At 36.3% G+C, this 18,514-nt stretch overlaps 1 protein-coding gene and 1 long non-coding RNA gene across 10 annotated transcripts in view; one reads left to right on the top strand and one right to left on the bottom strand.

The window, feature by feature from the left end:
* DNM3 (dynamin 3) overlaps window positions 1-18,514 on the bottom strand; it is a 693,285-nt gene that overhangs the window by 28,255 nt on the left and 646,516 nt on the right. For 7 of the 8 annotated variants that reach the window (XM_058310135.1, XM_058310136.2, XM_058310139.2 and 4 more), the window contains 3 exons: window positions 13,879-14,043; window positions 5,734-5,960; window positions 4,035-4,271 (listed from right to left, as the gene is read on the bottom strand). In XM_058310135.1, coding sequence (XP_058166118.1) covers window positions 4,035-4,271; window positions 5,734-5,960; window positions 13,879-14,043 — 629 coding nt within the window. The remainder of the gene's footprint in view (window positions 1-4,034; window positions 4,272-5,733; window positions 5,961-13,878; window positions 14,044-18,514) is intronic. The other variant, XM_058310140.2, reaches the window with a different exon arrangement.
* LOC131280925 (uncharacterized) overlaps window positions 301-18,514 on the top strand; it is a 67,459-nt gene continuing 49,245 nt past the window's right edge. The window contains exons 1-4 of one of the 2 annotated variants that reach the window (XR_009188636.2): window positions 301-3,063; window positions 3,967-4,119; window positions 5,646-5,689; window positions 6,901-6,958. This is a non-coding gene — a long non-coding RNA (uncharacterized lncRNA). Of the gene's footprint in view, window positions 3,064-3,085; window positions 4,120-5,645; window positions 5,690-6,900; window positions 6,959-18,514 lie in introns of those variants that run through there. The other variant, XR_011645498.1, reaches the window with a different exon arrangement.

Raw genomic sequence — 18,514 nt, 5'->3', positions numbered from 1 at the left:
GGAAAAACACACTCTGATTCAGTTAATTTGTTCTGTTAATGTCAAAGGCTATGATTCCCAATTAACTAATTTTAAGAAGCTGTAACTGAAAATAACTACATCAGTCCTAAGGTTAGTATTTGGTAAAGATTAGGATCTTCAAGGAAGAGAGTAAGGACCCAAAAGGGGCAGTGATGTCTGTTTAAGATCATCTTGCTAAACAAGCGCACAGCTGGCTGGGATTTTCAAACAGGGTTTAGCTCCTTCAGAGAAGCTGAGTGGGTTTGAGTGTGTGTGTGGGGGGGGGGGGGGGGGAAGGGGAGCAATCCAAATATTCTGGCAATAGAAGAATTTCCAGAAATCACAGATTTGTGTACACTCAATTTACTAATGACAGAAGCATCCATACTGGTAAATCTCTTTGGGACAGAGATGCTCCCCTACTTCAGGTGGAAGTAATTAAAACAAGCATGTAGTTTGCAATATTCTCTCAATGAATGACTCCATGCACATAAACCAGAATGGCTTGAGCAGCTGAGAAAAGCTGGGCCAAAAATGATTCCACCTCCTCTCTCCTTTCTTTCCCTTTACATTGGAATGGAAAGAAGTAACAACAGGTTTTAAAAAAGCAGGACATACATGGTTTCTGTACAATTGCAAGCACTTTGATGATCTTTGAATTGGGTTAAAATAAAAGTATATGTGCTTTTTAAAGTCAAAGTCATAACTTGTTAATGAAGCCAGGGATTAACCAGAAGAAAACTATGCATGGGTGCACACTAAATGGCAGAATCGTTTGCCTCTAAAAGTTCAGTTGTGGTCTTTGTAATATTAAAACTCAACAGGGAGTCGACAGGACACTGATTGTGCTGTCTTGTCACGTTATGAGTTTCTGGTTTCAGATTAAAGAGGAGAAAGGGCCTTAAGAAAGCAAAGAACGTGAAAAAAAATCAAACTTCCTCCCTGGAAAGCTAAGGGTTGTTTTCCTGGAGATAATGGATAACGGTATTACAACTTTTTTAGTTTTTAATAGAGAAAATGGAGGGAAAAGAGAATACATAAATATAACAAAGTTTCAACAAGAGCTTCTCTCAGTTACTCTCCCCCCTCCCTCCCTCCTTTCCCTTCCCTTCCCTTCCCTCCTTCCCTCCTTCCCTCCTTCCCTCCTTCCTTCCTTCCTTCCTTCCTTCCTTCCTTCCTTCCTTCCTTCCTTCCTTCCTTCCTTCCTTCCTTCCTTCCTTCCTCCTTTCCTTCCTTCCTTCTCTTCCTCCCTTCCTGTTTTTTTCTTTTTCTTTTTGCTTCCTCTCTCTTTCTTACCCCTCTCTCTTTCTTTTTTTTTTTGAAATCTGAAACCTCATTTCTGGCTTGCATTTGGTAGGATTCCTGCTCTGGCTTTTATTAAAAACAGACTTTATGTGGTCAGAATTCTCCATCTAAAGCTGAACTTTAATAGGCATAAGGATCCCGACAGGATCTTTTTCCCTCCCTCTCAGGTGCCCCCGCCCCGCCCCTGAGGGATTTCCCTCCTAAGGTGCTGAACTGGCACTTAAACTTGAAGGCTCAGCACAAAACAACCAACCCTCCTCTTTTACTCTGCACTCTCATTTCTGTTTTAAATTTGGGACTCTTTGCAAGGCAAAATCAAGTTAATTCTGGCTCTAACTTGAGAATATTCTAGAATTTTTGAATAATGCAACTGTTGTCCTATAAGTACTCAATGCAGGCATGTTACACCTGGAGTTTCATCTTTACAGTCTGCTTGCTGCTGCGCTAACTGTCCAGGGCTGGTAATCAATTCCTGCCTAGCTGCCTTCTGCCTGTGAGCTTGGAAATAACAAGGGCAACTCCACCCTGCTTAACAAATTAGTTTGAGCATTCAAAAGACAATTTTTTTTTCTGAAGCTAGCTGATCTGAAACCAAGAGGTAAAGCAGCCAAACAAGCAGGCAAGACGTGCATGCATGCATGTCCATTCCCAAGGACAGGCACCACGAGGTTGCTCTGGTTCCTTCTTATAGTTAAACAGACAAAAGAGCCCACTTCAATGCTCCTGGATGGGATTCCTGCCTTCCCACTCCCTACCCAGGGCCCTCCCCAAGTATCTCTATACCTTCCTGGCACGAGGGCAGACATAATCCCAGTGAATTCAAGGTTTACTAAAGCAATACATTTGAGCTTGCTTATAGCTAGGCTCATTGTTGACACTTGTGTTTTGTCCATGCACAGGAAATTCTTTTGAATAGAGTGGTGCAGTAGTTTTCAAGGAGAGGGGTGGATTCTGTCCTCCACTCCCATCCCTAGGGACATATGGCAATGTTTGGAAACATTCTTTTAGCAACTGGGGATGGGGGTGGGATGCCACTGATTTCTAGTGAGAAGAGACCAGGGATGCTGCTAAACATCCTACAATGCACAGGATACCCCCCACCCCCACCCCCAGCAAATGTCAGTAGTGCTGCTATAGTAGTCAGGAGCCTGGCTCTGGAGTCAGAATGCTTGCGATTAAATCCCATTCGCACTATCGGATGGCTGAGCAGCCTTGAGCAAGTTGCTTAACCTCTGTGCCTCATTTGTAAAATGTGGATAATAACCTATCTCATTGGGTTGTTGTATTAAACAAAAGTGTACACGTGAAGTTTTTAGGACAGGGCCTCGAGCAATAAGTGTTTACTGTTATTACTATAATTACTAAAAAATTAGCTCAGTTCCAAAGAAGTAAGCCAAACACACAGAAGTTTGAGGGAAACAACCTACATATACATCGGTTTGAGAGCACATATATTCTCTTACATATATTAGGCCCGAAATGATGATAATTAGTAAAAACCACAGTGCTTTACAGTTTATCAAATTTTCAAATTCCTCATCTCATAAGATCCAGGCAACAACCTTATTGTTCGATTTCTCCTATTTCATAGATGAGGAACTCCTGGCTGAGTTAAACAAGCTGCCCAAAGTCTATGGCAATCTGGGTTTTCTGATTCCAAATCCCCAGCTATTATTGCTACACCACTTATCCTTTACTATTTTAAGGTTCCTCTTCCTTCTCTTCATATACTCTTCAGCCGGAAGATCAAAATAAAATGTAAGTACTGTATCAGAGTGAGATTACTCTGTCTTCATGGGTGGGTAGGTACATATAAAACTGAACTCACTTCTGTTTTCCATGTATGAGTAGGGTTTTACTTCATGGAACATAGACTGTTTTAATCCTCTGAAATGAATTTCTAAAAAATTAAATTTCTGTATGGGCTGATTTTCTTTCCTTTATAAATTCTGATTTTGAAAAAAAAACCTTAATTGCCTTTAAAAAAATCTACAAATTGTATATATTTTGACTATAAATGTATGAAGATAAGACTACAGCTTCAACTATATTTATGATTCAAGTTGCACTTATGTATTAGCTATTTTCTTTTACAACTAGGCCTGAAATTCTGCTTATAATTGTCAAACTTAATTATTCAAATGCATAACATGCTATTTCTTATATATGGTTAGTGATTGTGCACAGCAATCATTGTCTCTACTAAAATTTAGAAGCATATATTTTTTTTAAATTTGCAGATTAATCACTAGATTTTATTCAGTCTACATTAAGTTAATAATTTTGCGTTTAAAGATTATAGTTCAGTGGGCAGATGGATAATATTTCTTGAAGAGTGACTTTCTAGAATTCCTTTGATAATAAAGAAGGCAAGTCCTTTGCCCATAGACTCTTATGACCTATAGAGCACATGGCTTGCAACAATCTAGCCATTGCTCTTTTGTTTCAAAGCCCTTGGTCAAATTTTACAAACAGCTGCCAAAATGTCCTTCATTTGGACCCTGTTTTCTTTGGTTCCATTTAGTTTGTGCCAGTTGATAAATGAGAGTTTTTTGGTTTTAAAATGGTATAACAGACTTAGCAATTCTCCCATGATCTTCCTCTAGGGCAAAAATTGCAAAAGTGCACGATTAGATCTTTGCAATTTTCCTTTTCCAATAGATTTTGTCTGTCACACTATGAGAAGATAACCGAAGAGCCTCCCCACCGAATTCTGCTCTGCTCCTTACCTTGGGACACTGGGAGGAGCCCTTGTGGGCCGAGAGGGAACTTGCGGCGGGGCTCCAAACGAGTCGCTGCTATTGGGAAAAGGAGGTAACGGGCCTGGCCGGAATGGGACTGGGGGAGCCCCAGAGTGGGGGCCCGGAGAGGGAATGGCTGGAGCTGGTCCTCGGCCAGATGTGGGCCTTGTGAGGGGAGCACTCAGTGTTGGCCTCCTTTGGGTTGTGGGGCTTGGAGGAGGTGACCTGAGGAAGAAAGTAAAATACCAGCTTGTCCACTTCTACTTTTTGTGAATAAATTAAAAACAAACAACCATTTCTATTTCTGACTATTTTTTAAAAATAATTTTTTGACCGAATAACCCAGATACATGTAATGAAAGTCAAGAGGTATAAAAGGGTAACCAGTGAAAAAGAAATTTTCCCTTACCCACCCCTTCACTCTGACAAACACCACTAGCAGTTAATTGTATATCTTTTTAACTGTATTCTACATGTGTAAAAGTATATATTTTATCTCTCTCTTGAAAATTCCTTTGTTGTACATAAATGGTTGTACATTATACATAATGTTCTAAAATTTTTTTTTAAGATTCACCTTAACTTGACTGACTTTTCATTTTAGTCCTTACAGAGCTATCTTATTCTTTTTAATGGCTGTATAGTATTCTGTTGTAAGAATGCATTGTACTCAAAAACAATCTAATTAAAAATCAGACAAAGGACTTGAATAGAAATTTCCCCAAAGAAGATATAGAATTGGCCAACAGCACATGAAAAGATTCTGAACACCATTAGAAAAATGCAAATAAAAACTACATGAGGTACCACTTCACATCTATTAGGATGGCTATAATTTTAAAAAATTAAAAATAAGTGTTGGCAAGGGTGTAGAGAAATTGGAACCCTCATACAGTGCTGGTGGGAGTGTAAAATGGTGCCGCTGTTGTGGAAAAGTTTGGTGGTTCCTCAAATGTTAAACATAGAATTACCACATAACCTAGCAATTCTACTCCTAGGTATTTCTCCCCAAAGAATTCAAAACAGACATTAAAAAAAAATAGGTGTACATAGAAGCACTCTTCACAATAGCCCAATGGTAGAAATAGCCCAAATGTCCATCAACAGATGAATGTATAAACAAATTGTGGTATATACATACAACCATAAAAAGGAATGAAGTACTGACACATGGTGCAATGTGCATGAACCTCAAAAACATTATGCTAAGCATAAAAGAAACCAGGCACAAGCCAGGCACAAAAGACCACATATTGTCTGATTCCATTTATATGAAATATCCAGACTAGGTAAATCCAGAGTGACAGGATGTGAACTGGTGGTTTCCAGGGGCTTGGAGGTGGAGGGGATGAGGAACAACTGCTTAATGGATAAAAGGATTGCTTCTGGGGTGATGAAATGTTTTGGAACTAGTTAGAGTTAGTGCTTGTGCAACACTGTACTGGTCACTTTAAAATGGCTAATATAATATTTGTCATTTTAACCTCCATTTAAAAAAAACAAACAACGAATGCATTGTGATTGTTAGTGAAGATAATGGGTATAACCTTACCCTCTGACTCCTAATCGTACATATCTTTTTCCCTCTTTTTGCCTTAGGTTTCATGCTAGTTTAGGAAAGGTCTCTCAGAAAATGATACTGGGTAAGTTTCATAGGCTTCAGGTGCCATGGGGACCATCTTCCTACCTGCGAGAGTGCTGTAACCAGGAATCATCTACGGGAGGTGGGGCTGGGGTGGACACGGTGGCAGTGTTGATGTCGCCGATGATCACAAGCGCTTCTTTAAGGGCTTGGTACATTCGAAGCATCTCATCGCGGCGCTGTGCCTGCTCAGCAGACTCCTCCATCAGAGTATTTTGATCCTCTGAAGAATATAACTGTGCTAGAAGCTCTGAATTTATGAAATCTTTAACCTGTCAGATCACCACAGAAAAGTGAAAATGAAATAAATGAGTGACTATGGTCTAATCCTGGCAGAGATGTTCAGAGCCTGTGGTCAAAGTCTACAAACATCTACTCTGAGAAAAGGGATGCATCATGCATCTGTTCACTCTTATTTTCTTCATTATCCTCCCTAGCCACAGTTCTGGTGGCACTAACAGTTTTCCCTCTGTTTGATCGCTGTTGACACTAAAGCATAACATAGTTTAATTGAGGAGAGCCCAAACTCTGCCATCATCAGAACAGGGTCTGTTAGCTGTGCAGGCATTTCCATAACGCTGTTGAAGTCAGCTTGGCTCATAGAAGGGGAAGGTACCATAAAGTAAGCAGCAGTATTTTTTAACAAGAAACAATGATGTAAAGAAACTTACATGATAACACATGTTTTCCATGCTTTGGCTTTCCTAGTTCTTTACCTAGCTTTTACCAAAATCCCTGGAATATTATTAAGACCCCAGGCTTCAGTGCTGTCTCAAAAGTGGAATTAGCACCAGCGAAGAATATTTATTAAATACAGAACTTTATATACTATATAGGTTGATTGACAAGGAAAAGTAAAAGAGATACTGCCTGCTTTCTAGATATTTATAATAGGAGCTGTATTAACAGCAGTGAGGACTGGTATGAGGTTTCATATTAACAGATACATAAAAAAAACCTGAGGTATGACTAATATGTCATGAGTCTTGGCAGGCAAGGGAATTAATTTTGTAGCAGACCGAGCATGCAAAGGATATATATGTTGCACAACTCTAAGGGAGAGAGTACCAGCCACCATATTGCATCAAATCTAAGCTACCAATGATTTTAGGATGCACCATTATTTTATGTTTTGTTAAGAAATAACACTGTCAATTAAATTATTATACAATATCAAGATGCCACTAAATGTTATATATGTTCTCATTTTAGAAATATTAACTGTGAAAAAACTGTTGGAAATATGGTATGTCCCAGGAGCTTTTACAAGGTATGTGATTTGATTCTTACCATCTACCTATGAAAAATGTGTTGTTATTCCACTTTTACAGGTGAGGAAATTGAAGTTCAGAGAGTTTAAGTTGCCTAAGGTCACATAGCAAATCCTCTGACATAAAGTCTTCTCCTCTTCCTATTACCCCCCATCCTACCATGTTTAAGCATCATTATTTTAGAGTTGTGTACAGTAGTAAGTCAATTAACTTGAGCCTAGAAAAATAAGCCAATTTGGGTTTTTCAGTTTCTCCTTTAAATGAGACACTGTTTATCTCTCAGAAAGGTCAAAGACAATATTTAATTTTTACAAATTCAGACAGACAAAAGAACACCTGTAAGATGCTTAAAATTCCTAAGTTACTGTTAAATGTACCGCAGAGATCAAAAAAATTCTGAAACACATAGATTCATTATTTTTTTAAAGTACTAAAACATGTAAACAATTCTACTAATTAAAAATTCAATTAAACCACAACTTCACTGTAATGAAATACAAAGTGTTCCCTGCATGCATTTTGTAAACCAAGAGCTTTTCAAATGTGGAAGTAATCTAATATGCATGATGTGTTCAGGGAACTGTCTGGTGGAGTAGAGAGTTTATGGGTGATAATTGTGGAAGGTAAATTTGGCTAGATAACTTGGGGCCAGATGTGAAGTCCTTGAATGCCAAGGAAAAGTGTTTGAACTTTATCCACTTGGCAATGGGAAACTGTGGAAGGCTTTTAAGTAAGTGAAACAATAAAAGAGAGTTTTTAGGAAAATTAATCTGGCTGCGATTGAAAAAGAATTTGCAAGAGTGGTAGTGGAGATAGCTGGTTAGAAGGCTATTACTGGTGATTCATGACATGGTAATTTAATTTGTCAAGGTGCTGTGGATTAGAAAGGGTAGATTCATATAAATGACATTATAAAGGAAATAACAACTGGACTTAGTGCTGTTTAGATGTGAAGGGCAAGGTAGAGGGAACAAAGACACCTCAAACATTTAAGGTTTGGGTAAATGGGAGAATAGAAAACAAAAGTCAAGAAAGTCAGGCAGATTGAGAGGAAAGACTAAGTTCGGCTCAAGGAACATTTCATTTCCCTCTTTGAACATTTATTCACTTATAAACATACTTGCAGGTACCCAAGACTCATAGATATTTGCACAAATCTTCCATTGTTGGGTGTGTGTTGTGTGTGCCTGGATAGATGGCACAACTTGAAACTCAAACACCAGACAATTTTCCTGGCAATGACCATCAGTTGGGTTAAACTCTTTTGAAGCCTTACTGGAGTAAGTACTTCTTACTGGAGTAGTCACTTAGAATCTATTAAACACAATTTAAAAGATCCTTCCAAGAGTAGATTTAAAGCAGATCTGAATTAAGAAGCAACTGTCAAACAAACCACGAAATAAAATAATAAGGGCCTGTTTCAGCATCTGATTAAAGATCTGTCTTGAATCAACTCTTACACATCAAAATGTTACATACCCTAACTTTCCTACTTTCCAAAAGATTTGCAATGTTCTGAAATAATATGAGCATTATTAGCATGAGAGAAATGGCAATATAGTACAGGAGCGTGGGCTTTGGAATCAGACAACTTTGGATTCAAGTCTTAGCTCTAACACTTAGCATTCCTGGGCAAATACTCTTTGAATCTTGGATTCCTCATTTGTAAAATGGATAACAGAAGTAGCTACCACAAGAATTGCTGTGAGGATTACGTGAAATAATTATTATAAATTGTCTAGCTTGATACCTAGTATATATTTAGTACTTAATTTAAAATCTATTATTTTTTAAGTATGTAGGCTAAATTGGTATTAAGTATGTATAGGCAAGAGAACAAAGAGAAAGCTACTGCAATAGTGCAAGCATCAAGTGACAGTTAAAACCAGGAAATAAGTTAACATTTTATTTTGCATTTAAGCAACATTTTAGAAAGGCCCTTCTATCTTCCTATGGCTTAGCCTAGGCTGGTGAGGCTACAACTGGAGTTTGGAACAAAGGTAAAGGGGACTTCTGGGAGTTTCCAGATACTTCAGGGACTTTTTGAGCATTTATATGTTAATGCTACAAATATTTAAATAAAGGATACTGCAAAATTGAAGGCCAAAAACATCCCTTTTAGAAGATAGCATTTAAAACACACGGCACAGAACATAGCATAAACTAATTCTACTTGGATGTGAAATTTGAAAAAAAAATTTATGCTTTAACAACTTATACCTATATATTTTTGTATGTTTCGCAAACATTCTCGCACACAAAACCTCCTTCCAGCTCAAACTCTACAGGCTAGATAAACAGGCATTACTGCACCATGTCGTTCAGCTCAGTGTAAAGGAATGTGAGGTCATTAAAAACGTTCCACATGTTTTTCTCTCTTACTTTAACCCTTCTTTAGCAATCTGTAATATGATTTGCTTTTAAGCCTTCTTTGTCTGTTTTAAAGCCTTCACAAAGAGAAGAGAGATTTCTAGGGTTTTCATACAGTTCAATACCTAGGAGACCATTTTTTAAACTCCCTTTGTTTCTAGATGGGAGGGCTGCAGGATGGAACAGAAAGCTTTCTTATTCACAAGCATACATATACAAAAAAATTAATGGAAAAGTTTAAGTTTGCCTAGTTTTGGAGGGGGGATTTGTTAGAATTTTGTGATTCTTTAAGATCTTACCATTCTCTCATATCTACCTAACCCTATTTTTCTTTTTCCAAGGATATAGTTTTTCAAAAGATCAATGATGTTTTTCTTCTTTAAAAAGTAACATCCTTTGACTCTCACAAAAATAATATTGAGCAAAAAAAGTTAAACATAAATCATACTTAGTATGATTCCTAAGTTCAAAAACAGGGAAAACTGATGCACAGTGTGAGAAATCAGGAGAGTGCTATCTGTGGTTGGAAGGGGGATGGCGTGGCTGGGAGAGGGCAAGAGTGTGGGTTTGTGGTCCTGGTAATGATCTTTTTCTTGAGGAGGATGCTGGTTATATGTGTTCACTTTGTGAAAATTCATCAAGTTATATACACTTTTCTGCATGTGTTTTAAATGTCAATTAAGGTGTTTTTGTTTTTTAAAATAATGTCCTTAATGATTTTCTCTCACCTGAAAATCCAGGTATAAATTAATGACCTGTGGAAATAACTCAGTGCTGTAGTATTTAAGATGTCCTTTCCCCCTCAAATAATGAACATTTAAAATAGCACTTTACTTCATACACATTAAAGTTATAGTAAGTTTTAAAACTAGGGCACAAATTATTAATACTAATTTTCCACCAGAGTGCCAATGGCTAAGGACAGCGAATGTGGCCCTCTAGGGGTCCAGAAATACAGGCTTCAGCACATGACTCCAAGTGCAAAATGCCCTTAAGTTTCTTATTTGGTCTTTAAAAATGTTCACAAAAACTTTTATATTCTACTTTGTATTATCTGGGTTTGTTTTAATATGAGAAACAATGCTTTAAATTAATTACCAGTTAAGATAGTTTTCTTTTCTTCTCCCCCTCCCCATTAAATATTCAAGCAAAATTAACCCACTGGGAAGATACACCACCTATATTCTGTAGGGCAAGGAGCCTCCTAATTTGAGAAGGGTGACAGTTTTCCTAGCCTTTCCATTCACATTATTTGATGTTGAAAAAGAAAGAACGTCAGACTATAAGTGAGACCTGGATTTTAATCCCAACTCTGCCATCCCTCACTGTGTGATCTTGGACAAGTCACTTAATTTCTTGGAACCTCAATTTCTTCATTTATGAATTGAGGAATGGGTATACAACAGGTGGTTGTCATGAGGACTCGGAAAACCATGTGGTGATGCCGATGTGTTCAAACACAGAATTATGTGATGCTTTGCCACATACAATTTTAGAATAAAGCCAGATCCACTTCCTTGAACCTCTGATGGAGAACTTCTGGTGGGGTGAGTGGCATAGAAAAAGCCATCAAACATGCTTGCCATGGAGTATTGTGTGTACTAGCTTTAAACATCCTGAACAAAACTCTGCTGCTTTGACTGTAGCCTGTCCAGAATGCCTGCCTGTCATAAACTTGCTATTTCTTTGTGCCGTGGTTACCTGGTATGTTTAAGTAATGAAACAGCTGCAGCATTTCAATAGACAAAGGCTTACAGTATGTCTGAGGCAGGTATTTATTGCTGGGTTTTAAACTGCTTAAACAATTCCATATGGAGACTTGAGTGGCAGAACACTTAATGTAAACTTTCAAAGGAAACTGCCCACCAAATTCTGAACTTTATGAAAGTTGGCTGAACCATATCCTTTTTCAGAAGGCAAAGTAGCCATTCCAATTTCAAAGAGGAAAGGCACAGTATGGCTTTAGACAGGACAGAAATAGAGGATCCCATTTTAGGTATTTATTGGTTCTGGAGCAACACATAGATTTTTCACCCAAAGCCATTTATATAAGCAGCAAGGGTTAAGTGGTTGGAATTTAAAATTAGGAGTCAAAGTATTAGTTTTCTAGTTGTGATTCTATCATTAATTCTCTTGCTTGATGATCTCTTCACTTTAAATAAAAAAAATCAACATATATGCGTGGCTCAGTTCTAAGTGTTCACTAGGTTTCAGTTTCCTTGTACTGAAGAGGACACTCCTGGAATAAAGGAGCTCAGACATTTTGTACAATAAAAGATGCCATGAGAATATGAATAAATTTTGAAAAAGATTACATATATATATATATAGTAAAAAAGCAGATTAAACTGTATTCAAAGGAAAACAGTCACTGCGTATATAAATCTAGTTTCTGGTAGATGGTAAAAGTTACATTTTAAACAGGTAACCATAATTTCAAAAAAATTCAGCATTACATGATAGTTTTGCTTTCTCCACATTCCCATGAGTCTCAGTTTTAAGATTTGACCTTGAAGATCAGGTCTTAATTGAGGTCTCTTTTCTCATGTCTCTTAGATGAGGTCTCTCTCAAGATAACTAGCAGAGCTTTTCCTCCAAGGATAGCATCTTGTCGGTGGGGGTTTAGCCATTTTGTATGCAAGCAAGCATACCAGTGAGGAGTATAAAATTACCCCTACATTTCTTTGTGTATGTATGTGTTTTTTCTTGAGAAGGCAAATGTAGGATATATTTGCAATAGGGTGTTTTCCCCCCTTTTAACTGTTTAATTTGTGTCAAGCTAGTCCTCACAACTTTAGGCAGGAAGTGCTATTTCCTGTACTGATGATTTAATATAGTTGCAGAGCAAAGCAGCGTTTGAACTGATGGCAGCACTAATGACTCTTGGTAAAACAGCGAAAAGATAAATGATACTTAATCAGGAAAATGTTTAAATAAGCAAGTGCCTGAATATGCCACAGCAAAACAACCTGAATTCATTTAAGTAAAGCTAAGGGGGTAATTTAAAAAATATATAGACTATTTATTTAGTACTTTACATTGTTCAAAATGGCTTATAGTCAGTCACATCTATTCTTGAGAAATGTATGAGGCAGCTCAGCGTTCTCATTGTAGTTTTAGAAGTCACTGAATTCAGCTCGGAGGGGCTGAATGATTTGCTTCAGGTCACATGGCAGGCCACTGACAGAGACTTAAAATACAATTCACAGTTTTCTAATTTCTAATTTATTGTTTAGCTGCTACTTATACTTCAAAGCATCCTGCTAACCTTGTTTGAGAATACATGGGAATTTGTATAAAAATAGAATTAGTTAACAACAACATTATTCAAATGAATGCTTGGAGCTTCTTATAGTCAAGGAAGGCAGGGATCGTGGACAATGAATGGAATAGAAATAAACTTTTGAAATAGATCTTGAAATATGAAAAAGGGCTATTTATTGTTTTTAAGTGGGCAGCCATATTAATTTCTTACAATTATGTTTTCCACAGTCTTTTCACACATATTACCTTCTGGAACAAATCCCTAGGTCATTTACTAGGATGAGTATTTTACAGATGGAGGAAACAGACATACAAAGTTAAGCAGCTTGCTGTAAGTCAACAGAGCCTGTAGCAGAACTAGGTTTAGAACCTAGGTTTCTCCTGAATTCTAGTTTTTACTACTTTGCCATCTTACTTTGATTTGTTATGAGCAATGCTCAAAGTATATCATTAAAATAAATAAGAAGATAACCTTAGAAGATTACTAGGAATAAAACTCTTGGTGTTTTACTTGTCAAGATTTAGAATAGCCTGCTATAAAACATTCCCATTGTTGCCTATCTTATCTAAAAGATAAAATCTAAAAGATAATAACTTGTGGTTTTATTTGTTCTTTAACAAAATTAGCTACCCAAAGAACCAAAATGGACCACATAATTTATTGTATCCTGGTTATAAATAACCATGAAAAGGGAGAGATTCTGTATAATATAGGCCAACTGATGGCTAGTCTAGCAGGTTCTTTGATATTTGTGGTTAATCCATTCTTACTTTAGAAAAGCAAAGTTGACTGACTTTGTATCCAAGAGGATGGGGCAAGCCACCCTGTGCCATGTTAAAACAGCATTCTATAATTTTTAGAAGATTAAAAAATATATATATATATATATATATATATATATATATATATATATAATTTATTTTTGCATTTACTCTCAAGTTCTAGGAGGCAGGGCATCTGGTTTTATTGCTGACTTTGCAACTAATTTAACTATGACCTTGGCTATGATATTTTTGCTTTGCTTTATTCTAAGAAAATTCATACCTTTATAGAGGAAATAGCCAAAGGGGAACACTGTGGTACTAGAGCTTGAACTTTTAAATTTTCTTTCTGAAGTTTTCTTTCCCTGGTCAGACACATATCACTTGTAATGGAGAATGACGAATCTGAATAAGAGGTATTTCAAGCATCCAGAAAATATCACAAAGAAACTGAAGAGAATGTGAGCAATTAGCACAACAGGATAGGTCAGAAGTTAAAATGAGACAGTTTATAATTACTTACATTATTGATCATAAGGTGCATTATTGTTTTTGGAATTAGATCTCGGATACATTTGTTGATAATAGACATGTAGGAGTCTACGAGGTTTCGAATGGTCTCCACTTGCCTCTCCAGTTGTGGGTCCATGGAAAAGTTTTCTGCTTGGCCATTCTCATCATTTTCAGTCTAATACAAAGGCAATAAAACATGAATTATCACACACAAGTTCAAAAGAAAAAAAACTACTAGATATTATCCAGATGATCAACTTCTGTTTGTTTGTTTTTTTTGAGTTTATACTACTAAATGGTAACACCTTTATCTAATCACACTCCGTTAATTCCAAAAATTATCAGAACCGTGCAGTTATTTCTACTTTCAGCTTGCTACAAGTATTCCAATTCCAATTCTGGATGTATGTTGAGATGAACAATCAGATAAAGTGTAACTCACAACATACCTCTAGAGAATAAGCCATTTCCAAGCTGGTCAAAGAATTGAATCTAACCATATAACACAGATGTAAACCTTTGGGAGGAATCTCCCCAGAATTCTATAGATCAGAAATAACCTTGATGTTGATCTGGAACTCTTGGGTCTACTCTGGTTTGGATCCTCATTTGGATCAGCCCAGATTCAAAACTCAATCTCCTAGCACTGGCCCATGGCCAAAACGAGAGAGCAAGCACATAATTCATTCTTCCATACATTTGCTGGAATTTGTTATGTAAATTCATGCTTCTGTCATCACTAAAGGCTGGCTCCATTGCAAAAAAACTTACAATTTTAACTTCCAACTTGTTATTCTTTGAATAAAACAGAACACATCTATACACAAAGAATTTATTTGTGCAACATGAGAGAAGCATCTGTTTTCTATACTGTGGGACTTGACTTAATTACTTTTGGCTTATCCACCAGAGGCTGGGCTGGAATGTCATCTTCATCATTAAGGGCTGACCTATTGGCTTAGCATTGAAATCAATTTAGAACAAATGGTCTCCATTTTAAGTCAGGTTGAACCATCTAAGCCCCAGAACATGATACAGATATTGTTAGTGGTCTGGCTACTTTCTAGAATTTGGAAAGATTTAATTACAAATGCAAAAAAGGGATGTAATTTATTGCTTTCCATGTGGACATGAAGTACTTTTCTTTGGAAATGTACATTCTTTTGATCTGCCAGGTTTTCAGTCATCCAATCAGTTCTAGGCAAAGCACTGTGCTTAATAGCTTCACTGGATCTATAAACGATAAGCCCTTCCCTTGAATTAATATGCATGTGTGAAAGGCATACTTATAGGTCACAAAATTAACAATAATAAAGATAGAAATTGGTTCTAATAATTTATGTAGTCTTCTTTCTCTCCAAAATACCTTATACTTTTAAAAAACATTAAAATAATATATACTCATTCCAAAAAACTAGTCACTTTTCCAATTCTGAGAATATAAGTTTCAGGGTACAAGGACATTCTAAGGAATCTTACTGCCCTACAGCAAGATAGACAATTGGAGAATTGGTAGAGAATTTGAAGATTCAAAAATGCCATTTGTTTTCTCTTTGTCATTTCTTTGAAAAATCATCATTTTTAGTCACGGAAAGCATTATATCCAGTTTTAAGAAGTTGTTCATTTTTATTATTAGTTTGCACAATAGAACCTGGGATAAACAAGTCTAAGGCTACAAAGTGGTAAAATGATAGAGGGAAAGTCAGCCATGGCAGTGAAAAGTGCAACCATGCTCCCCAACTTTTTTCTAGGGTACAAAAACCACTCTAAATGCAAGCAATATGAAAGTGTCAAATTGTATGTGTGAGTATGTATGTATGTGTGTGTATGTGTGTATGACACCTCCATGTTTTCTGCTTTCCCTTGCTGGACCCCATCCTTCCACATACCCTTTATATCCCTTTGAAAGATCTTTTCATCTTTCAAGGGTACATTATCACCTCTTCCAGAAACGCTCCCATTAGCCCAGACCCATTACCACTCCTCTGCACTTCATCTGTGCCTTGTACTCCCTTTTATTATTTAACATCCAGCTTAGTTATATGTGTCTTCCTCTACTGACTCGGTGATCTTGTTTATTTCTCCCATCTCAGACCTGGCACAGAGCTTGGTACACAGGTGGAGGAGGGGGAGAAGTTGCTAACACTACAGAAGGGTTTATCTAAATTAAGGAAGGTATCCCAGTGCATTTTTGGGGTCCGTAGGAGTGGCTACTTGTGGGAGAGCAAGGAAACTCCAAGTTGATGAGTTAGGATTCAATACTACTTGATAATAAAAAGGACGATACAATAATTATGAAGATAAAGAGATTAATGAGAACAGCTGACTCACGGCTTTGCCAAGAAAGCATCTTTTAAATAAAGCAAGAGAAACCTCCACAATGAATACAATATAAATCAGTTTGTTTTTGTTCTAAAACATACTTCGGTTTTGCTATTGTATTTGGCATTATGGGGATGATGACACTTCAGCATCAACATATTGCTTCTCCCAGGAACATTTATTGATCACTTACTGTTTATCAGGCACTGGGCTAAGCACTTTACACAGAAGACCCACACTATACCCTTAAGAGGTGGGTACCAAGATAACTGTCAACCTGTAGGCTTTGAAAGCTGAAATTTGAGTACATGAGTTCAGTACATGTAAGATGAATACAATTTTAAACCAATTTCTTTTATTTTCTTTATGTATAAAAAAACAAATATTATGAAACAGTGAAAAATCTATAATATATCAAAAGTGGTATCACAGAAAAAATAATAAATGTAAGAAGAAGTTCCAAGGAAAAAAGTGTCATTGAAGTACTGATGAATGTAAAAAATATGATTGACCCAAAGAGAAAAGCAGAGTAAATAATATTTATTAAATGAACTTCCAAGAATATGAAATATGAGGCAAATTCTATCACCATCCCTATTTTCACATGCAAACACTGAATTTTCCTTTTTCACATTACTCTTAACATTTAGCCCAGCTCTACTCTTTTGCATATCAAAATATGCAAAAGATACGTGACTTTCACTTCTGGAAACCAGATACAATATAAGCAAAGTATCAGAGTGACTGGAGAACACTGAATATTCTAATACTCAAAATTAAAAAAAAAAAAATAGAGGTGCTTCCAAATAACCAATAAAACAATTTGAATTTCTCTTTGAGTTTTGGAAATACTAGTAAACACGTGGTCACATGCAAATCTTATGTATGCTGATACTGTGTACATGGTAGGAAGTCACAGAATTCAGAATGTAAATTTAATTTTTTTCTGGTTTTAGAAAGCAACAAGCAGTAATTTCCCCTTCTAAAGTATCTAAGATAAATGGGAAAAGATATACATAGATGGAATTTTTCCTTTAATTGAATAATTGCAGAGCAAATGCTCTGATTTTTCTATCCCCAGTTCTAGCCAAACTCTTGTTCATGCTCTTTTTCTGTATGTATACTGTGTATGAATATGTATTTTTTCTTTGTTTAAATTATAGGATTGCAATAGGATTCTTTGCAGTCTAAGTACTGAAGTGGCAGCTGTTTATCATTATCCTCATCAAGTGAACGTAAAATAAAAATAGTAATTTGTCTCTGATCTTGGAGGCCAAAAAGAATGGTCTGCAAACATTTAACCTTTTATATGCAGGTTCATTGATGCTGTTTACAAATGTGAATAATATTTTGAAAATCAGCTTTCTTCTGAAAAGTACAATGGCCAGGCTCCTACTACAATATTTTTCTAAATAGCTTTTCATAAATTTAATGTAATTTTAACAATCAAAATGTAACAACTCAGCATTGTAATTGTGAAGTTGTTTATAAAAATTGGTATCAAAATTATCTTTCCTATGATACTAGTTGCCCAGTGTTTAAGAAACAGTTTTACAAACTTTTAATTAAAAAACTTTCTCCTTAAGACTTAATGCTTTTAACAGGTGAGGGAATGAAATAGCCAGATCAGAAATAATTCCCACCATATCTTGAAACATTCATTATGTCAGATCTCAGCTTGCCTGGGATGTCTACTTTTCATGTGTTTTGCTTTTTATTTTCTCCTTTTCCTTAAATCTCTAATTATGCCATAGGCTTATTTGAGGACTAATGAAATCTTCTAAATAAGGCTGGGGATTTCAACTTAAATAGGTATAATAGAAATTCAAAGTATTCTGGCAGTAATATGTACATAAAGATACTAAAGAGTGTTTGCTCCATCTATTTTCACCAGTGGAGAACCCTGAATGATAATCTACAGATCTACAAAAATGACTTTTCCAGAAAATGCTTATCTCCTTCTTAGGCCAATTATTTTACATTTCTACTATTGTTATAAAATTCTCCACAACCTTAAAGAAAGAGTGAAAAATACTACTTAACACTTTCTTAATGAATCAACTCATCATTATGAAAATCCCACGGCAATGCAGCTTCAAATTTTTTGATTCCATGTTATCTAGAACGTTTTCACTGAAAACCTTTCCTTATTCCCCATCATCCACTTCTCATTTGCTGAGGCTAGAAAGGCAGGCCATCAAACTTAAAAAAAAACTATGTGGAAATGTGCCTCAGAAAGCCTATGAGGAAAGGATTCGGTAATAATAAACTACTAGGCTGTAGCCTGGCTTTTTGTAATGAGTATTTCATTAATTAATTAAAA

This window comes from Dasypus novemcinctus, chromosome 13 (genome assembly GCF_030445035.2).
Source record: "Dasypus novemcinctus isolate mDasNov1 chromosome 13, mDasNov1.1.hap2, whole genome shotgun sequence".
In the NCBI taxonomy this organism is placed as follows: Eukaryota; Metazoa; Chordata; class Mammalia; order Cingulata; family Dasypodidae; genus Dasypus; species Dasypus novemcinctus.
The sequence above is the reverse complement of the archived record's forward strand: the minus strand, read 5'-3'. Positions and strand labels throughout refer to the sequence as shown.